The sequence below is a fragment of the Olea europaea genome, unplaced genomic scaffold, assembly GCF_002742605.1.
Source record: "Olea europaea var. sylvestris unplaced genomic scaffold, O_europaea_v1 scaffold3258, whole genome shotgun sequence".
Classification (NCBI taxonomy): Eukaryota; Viridiplantae; Streptophyta; class Magnoliopsida; order Lamiales; family Oleaceae; genus Olea; species Olea europaea.
The window spans coordinates 28,228-38,614 of record NW_019251470.1 but is presented as its reverse complement, the minus strand read 5'-3'; the positions used below and the strand labels follow the sequence as shown (position 1 = coordinate 38,614).

Sequence of the window (10,387 nt, the reverse complement as noted above, 5' to 3'; positions counted from 1 at the left end):
GCGTCATAATTTAATTTCTTTTTCAAACATTATCTAATTCAATTTAGTGGAGATCTACAAGTGTATATGGCTGTATTGTAACTTTAATTGTTATTATTATTCAAATAAGATTTGATTATTACAAAAACCAACCTAGAAGACCCAATCCAGTTCAAAGAGTTGACTTGTACGAATTTCAAAGTTTACTATTTCAGTTATTCAAATGTCAACTTACATCACAGAGAAAAATATAACATTTTCATAGATTTTGCATAACCAGAAAGCCCAAAGAAATGCAAATATAATTAAAATACGCAAATCCCCTTGCTGAACTCGACAGGGAAAATAAATAAATAAATAAAATAAAAAGGAATTGTAGTTCCTCGTATAAAATTATCAACGTTAGCGTTGCAGTAATAAGGAAAAGATGAAATTGTTTTGAGCAAGATACCGAAAATATAATGAAATCATTCAGCCTAAAATCAGCTTCATCTTTAATAAAATGTACAAGATACAAGTATTTGCTCATTAAAACTGTTCGGAGCCTAAAAAAGAGCAATACCTTCAAGATATCAGTTTTCTCACTGTTCTTTTCGTATTTCCAGATACTAAACAAGCCCGGATTTGCAACAACACTATGCACGGAAATGGACTTCGTTGATGAACTCTCTAACTACAAGAAGTCGGCATAAAAATGTTCTCAAACTGTCAGCAACTCCTGAAATACAAGGAAGACGAATGGAGATCAGTGTATGAAAAGGACTGCTTAATCTGATTAACGAAATTTTAATGACCTTACGACTCACAAGACAAGGAACATAAAGCTCACAGTTAGGGAAAAGAATGATTGACCTTAAAAAATAGCAATTAGATTATATGGTGATAACAAGATGAATTTGCCAGTCAATAAGGTTTTTCTACTTAATTCTTTCTTCAAGGTTCAATGTTCTTCTCTCTCATATGGCAATATGGTATTTGAAAGTCATGTGGCAGAGCACGTAGATGCCACAAACATGGGCGCTTCTTAACTTATTTTCATTTCGTTAATTATAGTTAATTATTTGTGAGGGGGATAAAACGAGGTTCTTGGTCCTGGGGAAGTAAACTAGCAAATTATCAATTTCGGGAAACCCAAAAGGCTCGTGAATTCGCTGTTCCCCCTCTCACCAAACCAGAAAAAGAAAAAAGAAAAGATTTATAAAAAAAAAAAAAAAAAAAAAAGGGGAAAAAAAAAATTTAAAAAAAAAAAAAAAAAAATTTTTAAAAAAAAAAAAAAAAAAATTTTTAAAAAAAAAAAAAAAAAAATTTTTAAAAAAAAAAAAAAAAAAAGAAAAAATTTAAAAAAAAAAAAAAAAAAAAAAAAGAGGGGTCAGAATGCTCCTATACCTTCTCCTTCTGTTTGAAGATTGAATCAATCTTCTTCATGTACTCATCCGTCACTTTCTGCAAATAAAGAATACAATTGTCAAGGTAGGAAGCAGTCTACAGTTAATAGTGTACAGACTTTCTGGCTTATTCTAATGTAACTATCAGCAATAAGAAAATCAACGTCTAATCTAGGTACCTGCAGATCACTAGAGAGATCCTTCACATTGTCTTCAGAGAGCTTTTTCTCCTGCAGGATACTTTGATAAATTAACATAACACTGACATAGAAAGAAAGGGAAGAGGGATAATCTCAGACCTTTTCAAGTTTTTCATAGGATTTAATAGCATCTCTTCTTATATTCCTTATAGCCACCTATAAGCATTGTGAGCAACTTGAGGTTAGTTATAGGATACAATCAAAGATGGATAAAACGTCATTTTTTTTACATGGGCAAATAGAAAATAAACGTCATTAATATCTACAGAAAGCGAGCCTACAAAAATGGTTGAAAAAAATACACCAAGCTCCCAAAAGATTTCAACATATCATTTTTGGTCAATGCACAGTTTTGATCAAATCTGCTACCAGAATACGAAGCAATTAATGATACCAGCCACATATTTTTGTTGGTATGACATAACTAGGAAAAAAAAGGAATTAAGTTGCCATTAGGCACTCAAAAGTATCCCTTCTCTTGCACACCCATCATGGGAAAGGTGGGACCAACCCCTTTCAGGTAAAATTATTTTAGAATCCATGATTGGGTCCAAAAATTTGAAGGAAAGAACTCAAAGATCACACCAGATAAAGAAATGCAGCAGATCTCCATTAATGAAATAGCTTTAACATCAAAACAAAGGCCAACTAATACAACAGGACCTTCCCAAGAATCACACAAATTAGTAGAACAAGTCATTTGAACCATATTTTGTGGATTTTGTATACCTTCCCTTCTTCAGCCTGTTTGGCGACAATTTTTGACAGCCCCTGAAATAAACAATAGAAGAAAGTAAATATAACTATTACAGCATATGTTGCAGAAAAATGCACATTGATACATGCTCAATTAAGACATTTATACGTTGTGGAATAGCAAACTCTGTAATCTATTTCAAGCAACAATGGTATACGGGCACAAGTCATTATACCTAGAAACGAAATGTGCTCATTATGATCAAGTATGTAGAGTATGCATCAACCTCAGGACTCAGCTGACGGTTGACTAGACTTATTTTGTACTGAAACTTCTATTTTACTAGAATGGGTGTATCTCCTGGTGTTTGCAGAGGCACAAGTGATCTGAAGACACAGGGAAGGTAAGTACAGCTAACTCGTGAACAGTAAACTATTGCACTATAAAAGATGTGATGAAAAGCCTGGTAGGTAACAGTAAAATCAGCTACATGGTCGTTCATGCAATGAAAAGCCAGTAAGATCCATGAACAGGATTTTCATTATCATTTTGACAGGTGGGTGGGGATTGTAAACCTGGATACGGAAGTAAAAGAAAAGGCAACAAGCTAAATGGTGTTTAAAAATTTTAATACAGATGAAACCTTTCATGAAAGCTAGTCTTCGAACGCCATGTACAAGTGATGGGACTCTGTATAACTTAAAGAGTTAAAAAGAACTTAAACTGAAGTCATCTATTTCCTCGGTTAGCAAGAATAACTTCCTTACATACACGATCAATTGAATTAAGTGTTACTGCATATTTATGAATCAAACGACATCATTAACACCCATTTACAGCAAACAAGATTATTGGTAGACAGCAACAAAAGTAACCCCAAACCAAATACTGTAGATGGGATATAGAACACGCTTCACTCAGCACTAGCTCGAAAAGTACCTTCCTCCTCTCTGATGTCAGTTGAGGGAGGGTCAATCTAATAACTTCTCCATCATTATTTGGAGTCAAACCAAGGTCAGAGCTGACAATTGCCTTTTCTATAGCCTTCAAGCTGAAAATGATCGAAAACAAGATTGTACCACCAAATGATGTATACATGTAACTACAATTCAAATAACAAATGACAGATATGCAACTTATGAAATGTCCGAACATAAAAAACATATAAACAATAGAAATTCGGTCACATAACTAATAGTTCTATCTCACTCTTCTATATTTTCATAAGTGTAGTTCTCAAAATTTGAGACATTAACAAACTAAATTCACATTTCGGGGAGATCCTGCATTAACTTCATGTCGTTTCTTTCTTGTTTAAACTGATAATACACCTCCCATGTATTATCTTTTGATTAATAAAATTACCTAATTACTTATTAAAAAAAAAAAAACCATTCTTTTTACCGCACAAGCTTCTTTTCAAAAAAGGATAAGATCAGATCCAATTAAAAATAGAAAAGAAACAAAGCCACTTTGTGATTATCCTAGTCCATAAACCAGTCCAAATCTTAACAGCTATAAGCCAAATCACAGCTACTGGAGTCAGCATTGCTCTTGTTTAGCATGAGATTGCCATACCTGGATTTGTCATAAGGCTGTACCATGAGAGAACTTGCATCAGGAGTACTGATTTGAGCTATACTCTTTAAGTTCACTGGTGTTCCATAGTACTCCACCTAGGAAAAGGAAGCAGATTAAAGGTTCAGTTGTTAGAAAACTAAAGATATCAACATTCAAATTCATATTATAAAATGTAAATTTCGGTTGCAAGTCATTCACCAATGCTTGATTTAAACGTCTCATGTTTTTCATAGAGCTATTAACAAGTTTTGGGTCATAAATCAGTCTAAAAGGTTCCGAATCAAAACCTTTACGAGGTTCAGTGTGATTGCTTTCAAAGAACAAAGGAGAATAAGCAATTTAAAATTATGCTATTATAGGCACCTACAACTTTTTATTGTTGGACAGCCAAGTCTTTGGATTTTGTTCTTGTGGCCAATAAACATTACACCAAAACTCTATCTCAGAACTTAACTTGTCTCTGCTCAAAATTTGGAAGAAGGAGGTTCATAGAATGGGGTAAGGATAAGGAAAGCTGCAGACATAACCTTATATTTCTGGTTTGAAATGTTTGAAAGAGAATCGATGGTGTATAATTTTAAAACTGTAGAATACCCAGTTGTAAACTCGACTGCAATGTCTCTATAAGAGTAAAAATCTATTTTGCAGGTTTTGGGTTGTGGCATATACAGCATTCTGTAAGACTGTAACAATAAATAAAGTAAGGGAAAGTGCTCAAACACAAACATTCTACAAACGTTAGATGGTACCTCAATTTTATCCAGCATTGCTGGGTTCGCTCTCCCGGTTCTTATGGACATAAAATTGGACCTCAAAGTGTCAATAGTCTTTTCCATCCTTCCTTTCTGAAAAAAAATAAAATCAAGCTTTGCTAGAAGTTCCCATGTGGAAAAAGGAAATGGTACAGAAGGCAATCTTGAGTTAATCAAGCGCAAAAACTTACAGCATCCTTCTCAATCAAAGACTTCTCCGCCTCAATTTCTTCAATAGTTGCACATCTCAAAGTACTGGCTCTGATAATTTATCAAGGGAAAAAGAAAAACGGAAAACAAAGTCAAGTCCACATAATTAACACCAAAACAGGAGTCATTCATTAAGCTAGCCATAATTGCAGGTAAGTTTCGAAACTTGACTTGCCTCTTCATCCATGGCTTTGTAACAACAAGAGGCTTGCCAGAAAACCCCCCTGTCCCGACCTGAAGCTTAACGTAATTCGAAGCCGCATTCCACGAAACAACTTTCCCAGATTTCAAATTAGAACCTGCAGCAGAAATCTCGATTATAAATACATTTTCTTTCAATCAATATGCGTTCGAAAACCAAGATGAAAGTAAGAAAGCATAAAAATTACTTTTAAGCAAAATTGCTCAGAATTAAACAGGGACCTGGGATGAAGGACGGGAGGATTCTTGGAGAATTACAGCGTATATGAGTTGCAGGAGTAAATGCCGTCGCCATTGTGTACGGAAACTGTTCGATGAAATGCTTATATGAACTTCTAGTAGTTTTCCGCCGAAAAGATTGCTAATGGACTGTCAGTGGACTGATGGAAATGAAATTGGGAATTGGACTGTGAATTTCAATTTGAGAATATGGAGTTGTGGATAAGAGCGAGGTTTTTTATTTGGCGTTCAAGAAAATAGAAACAGTTTATCCCCTTGTATCGGTAGTCACTAAACTTTCAATTCAATTAGAATTAGGTCACTGAACTTTAATTATCAGAAATTAAACCATTTAATTTAATTTGTACAATGTCAGCAATAGTAGATTTTGCTGAGATGGTTGTTATAAAACTAACACCAGCATAACTAGCAACCGACATGGACATAGTTGATTGTAGAGTTCACCCTACTCAACGAAATCAAATAACTTCAATTTGTAACGATCAAGTCATATAACACTAATTTTAACAGCAATCAAAACACTTTGTTTAGCATCATCGATAATAAAATGTGTAGTATTCGAGTACATCACTAGACATACAATCGAAGCACTCTGTTAACTCAACATCTACAATTGTCACCTTCTTCACCGACAATCTATCCATCACCTTCAACTCCTTTGGCCATGACTACTATATCCGTGGACTTAAGGGCCAGAAAGGTGATATTCGAAGGAGGAAATTACACCACTCCCTCTATTTTAAATACAATTTCAAATATTAATATCCATTATTTTTTATACCATAAATATTGCAATATTTAAAGAACAATTGGTATCTAAAAAATGACTAAACTTCTAAGATTAATCAATTAGGTGGCTAATGTCGCTCCACCAAACAAGCTATGTCACATTCTTTGATAGAAAATTCTTGCCCAAATTCTTCTCTGCCATATCATCATCTTCTATCGAAACGAAATCCATGAGATTGGAAACCAAAAAATTCAAAGGGATCACATGGATTAGTCTTTGCCATAACCAAGGTTAATTAATTCCTTGTTCTCAGTCCAAAAATCTTTTTCTACAATAATATTATAGTGGACTGACAGTGAGAGACATTGTTATAGCTGAGGTGGGAGTGTTTACTTATGTTCTTCCATGTCTCGTTGTTAAGATAAATGTTTGGCCACCCATCATCATTGATCGGGTTGAGCGCATTGAGACTCTTGATGTGAAAAGTGCTACTAATATTCCACAAGACGATTATAGATAAGTACATCGTCACACAATATTATATGTGCATATCTACTTTATTATATGGGTCGTCAATGAAATTCCAATTATTTGGACGCATTCTGATGTTATAATAGCTCATGAGAACATTAGTTTTTTGTCTGCAAACAACATATACTTAAACTGAAATGTCCTCCAATATCCTATTTCCACTTGTATAGCAATTAATAAAATGATCTGTTGCTACTGTGCTCACTGAGAGTTGCCACTTTCTTTTCTTTTCAATTTGTAAATATTCCATTATCTTATGCAGGCATGTTCTCTTCATTTATCTATGTGTTTGTATTGAGATTTCTTCGTTGTGTTTCTTCAAAAAAAAAATTTTCTTTTACAAGTTATTTTTGTTTATTTCCATATAAACAAAAGCAAAATTTGGCATGTGGGTTCCTGTGAATTCTTTTATAAACATCTTTTTATTTATCCCATGTATTGCTATTGATTCTATAGTTAAGTATGGGGTGCAAATAATGAAAAAAATAATTCTTTTAGTTTTTGTTTAATTTGGCATGCAAACGGCGATTCTGTGATTTTAATGTAGCTCTATCGATAAAAAGAAAATAAAGGTGATAAATGGTAACACATTCAATGTGAGTCTACTAATCTATGACATTTCTAACAATATGATATTCGGTTCCTTACTCTTTTTCCTCACTGATGCAGCTATGATTATGTTCTTGTTGTTATTAAGTTCGCAGAATACATTATCCACCAGAAAATAATAAAACATCAGAAACTTTCGATCCAAACACCCAAGGTCTTCCCTAGCTAACCCAACTCTACAAGCATGGATGCAAGTTCATGTAATTAGGAGTAACATAAGATTTGTCATATGTCTACATGTAATTCGATGTCATTCCCCTTTGTAATACACAAAATGCAAGCGATGCCATACAAATTGTGTTCCTATTTTAGATGATAATATGTACTTTTTTATGCAAGTTATCATGAACTATTTTAACATCATCCTTTCTAGTTTCACCAAAACAAAGTACATACTATTGGTTAAATTTGCTTACCCTACATGTAAATTTGGGAGGAGTACGAAATCTATACATATCAGCAAGTTAGACATATTGAACTTAGTCTTTTTTCATTTTGTTAAACAAACCATTTAACGATATATTCACTATCAAAACATTAACGTCATTCCCCTTTGTAATACACAAAATGCAAGCGATGCCATACAAATTGTGTTCCTATTTTAGATGATAATATGTACTTTTTTAGGCAAGTTATCATGAACTAATTTAACATCATCCTTTCTAGTTTCACCAAAACAAAGTACATACTATTGGTTAAATTTGCTTACCCTACATGTAAATTTGGGAGGAGTACGAAATCTATACATGTCAGCAAGTTAGACATATTGAACTTATTCTTTTTTCATTTTGTTAAACAAAACATTTAACGATATATTCACTATCAAAACATTAACCAATTTATGTTAATCTAGCAATTATAACCAAAAAAAAAAAAAAATGAGAATATCATCAGAACTAATTTAGCCAAAAAAATAATATAAAATTGAGTTGGGAAAGAAGCTGTCAGGATTTTTCCTCTCTTCAATGCTTGATCAATTCAGATTTACAGCATTAGAAAACAAGATACAGACTTGGCAGAACATAAACACAGCAAAGAATCAAATTTTGACACAAGAATTTGATGTTTTTGGAGACAAAATTCTTCAACCACTGCAGGGAATTTTTCCCCCAGTCAATCGAACATTTAACAGAGTATTACACAGTGTCTATTTGCACAAAACACTAGCACTCATCAATAAAAAAGAGACCCAGAAAGAAAAAAATACAGAAAGTTACAGAGAATTTCTTTCTCAACCTGACTTTCTCTCTTCTACAGAATGTATTCTTACTCACACGGTTCTAAAGTACCAGCCCTTTAATCCTATTTATAGGCACAGGATTAAAGAAATTAACAAGCAAAGGACAACTGATTCTGTTACGGCTACTAACAATTTGCAATAACAGAACTTAGGCTCCAACTGACTTTAACCCATTTAACTAATGAGTTTAACAACCGAGTCAAAGAGTCAACATTTTCTTTACAGAAGCATTGGGTGCTCATGGGCATTATCTCAAAACCATATAGGAATCATGGACGCCCAATTTCTTATTGATGAAAAATTGGATACAAGGAGGCAAAGCATCAAATTTACCAAGGAGAGAATACGATTCAAATGTTATCTAAAAAATCGGCAATGATGTGATGCACAAATCAACGAGATTCCTTCATCTTCAACTCTGGATATAAAATTAGCGTATTGTCATTCGTGACCCTCAACAGGCCACGTTATCATTGATATCATACTCTATTTTCATAAAAGCTACCGTGTTATCAATCTTTATCTCAATAGAGATCACCTCAACAAGTTTTGCAAATTTGCAATCATTAGATACGAAAAGTCCAATCTTCGTATCGCAAGTTATGAACAAGTTATTGGAATCCATACCTACAACTCCACAAAAAATCAAAAATGTATAACAAATAGGGGTAAACAAATGGTGATTATTCACAAATATATCGTTCATCAGTGGATCAAATTCAGAAATGCAATCCTCGAAATAATGAAATACCAAGAATTGAAAAAAAAAAAAAAAAAAAAAGAATGAGAAAAAAAAGAATGAGAATAAAGAGCAACTCCATTTTTCATAATTAATTGATTACTTATATAAGAAATCTAGATTTATAACAAAAATTATTGGTTGAGACGGAGGGTACAATTAATCCACAAACATCATTTCACGATTATTATCAAGTTCACAAACCCATCTCACAAATCTTAGAATTTAGTTAATGCAAATCCATAAATCACATAAAACGTAGTTAAATATGTTGGTAGAATTGCAAAAGTAAGTGGTTAAATTTCAAACTATTTTGCAAGTCACATGATATTTCACCAAAAAAAAAAAAAAAGAATTATTAATAATTCACACGTTAAATAACATTTTCCTTGATTTCAATAAATAAAATTTGTTTGAGGTAGTTTCGAGAAGGCACAAATAGGATGCACAAGCGAAGGTTAAATATTTTGTGGCTAGGAATGAAATTTCGATTTAAGTCACTCAGTAGGAGATGAGATTGCATGTAACCCTTTCTGACATCCTTGTAGAATCGAAAACCATTTTTAATTTGAATTTACAATCTTTTAGCTGTTGTAATTAAGTTGCAGCGTAAATTATGCCATTTCAATTTCAGTTATTGTTGACCAAGAAACTGTAAAGCACAAGTACATGAGTCGTGTTTAAGTAATAAAATCGACATTTTGAGTTTGAGTTGTCCCTCAAGGAATGCTTATTTTAGATTACACAAGTTTAATCAATTTAATTTTAACAATAAAAACAAACACACAATAAAGATTTAGTTTTGAAAAATAAGGAAAATTGAATAAAATCAACAAAAATAAGTAAACATAAATACTTGGAAAATTTGGAGGAAAACGTGGTTGGAATGCATGGTTTCGTTTAATTGTCGTCTAATTAATTTCTCCACAAGTCAATTAATAAACTACTCGTTTACGATGTTAGACCCGATATTTTAATTTTAGCTAATTATCTTTCTTGAACGAAATTAATTTTAATTGATTGGTTTAATTTACTATATCTCTATGTCGATTAAAATCAACAACCCATTAATTTTTTGTGAAAATAGTTTATTGGGCCACTTAGGGGTATATCTCTACATTCTACACAAATTTATTGTTTCTACTTATGATCTAAAATGCACAATCTTCTTTTGATAATAGTAAAAACACAAGAAAAATAAGTATTTTAATATTAAAAAGCAAAATATAGAAATTAATCAAGGCTAGATTAAATGTCAACCATAAATTCCAACACAAAAATCAGCCCATTTTA

The 10,387-nt window shown here is 32.6% G+C and overlaps 1 protein-coding gene across 1 annotated transcript; it reads right to left on the bottom strand.

Annotated features, from left to right (window-relative positions):
* Positions 1-342: 342 nt before the first annotated feature.
* Positions 343-5,457, bottom strand: LOC111385714 (ribosome-recycling factor, chloroplastic). Its single transcript, XM_023010132.1, has 11 exons — positions 5,228-5,457; positions 4,980-5,103; positions 4,786-4,855; positions 4,592-4,687; positions 3,840-3,937; positions 3,201-3,312; positions 2,294-2,335; positions 1,664-1,720; positions 1,544-1,594; positions 1,366-1,422; positions 343-697 (listed from the first exon to the last, which is right to left on the bottom strand). Exons 1-11 carry the CDS (start codon positions 5,298-5,300, stop codon positions 680-682), a joined length of 798 nt encoding a protein of 265 aa, XP_022865900.1. The 5' UTR covers positions 5,301-5,457; the 3' UTR covers positions 343-679.
* Positions 5,458-10,387: the final 4,930 nt, after the last annotated feature.

What these genes read in the sequence shown, in the direction of transcription:
- LOC111385714 (XM_023010132.1), bottom strand. Translation starts at nt 5,300, where the DNA reads ATGGCGACGGCATTTACTCCTGCAACTCATATACGCTGTAATTCTCCA. An exon ending in TGACATCAGAGAGGAGGAAG is followed by an intron (nt 2,336 to 3,200) that starts GTACTTTTCGAG and finishes TGTTTATTTCAG; the next exon opens with GGGCTGTCAAAAATTGTCGC. An exon ending in AACAGGCTGAAGAAGGGAAG is followed by an intron (nt 1,721 to 2,293) that starts GTATACAAAATC and finishes CAATGCTTATAG; the next exon opens with GTGGCTATAAGGAATATAAG.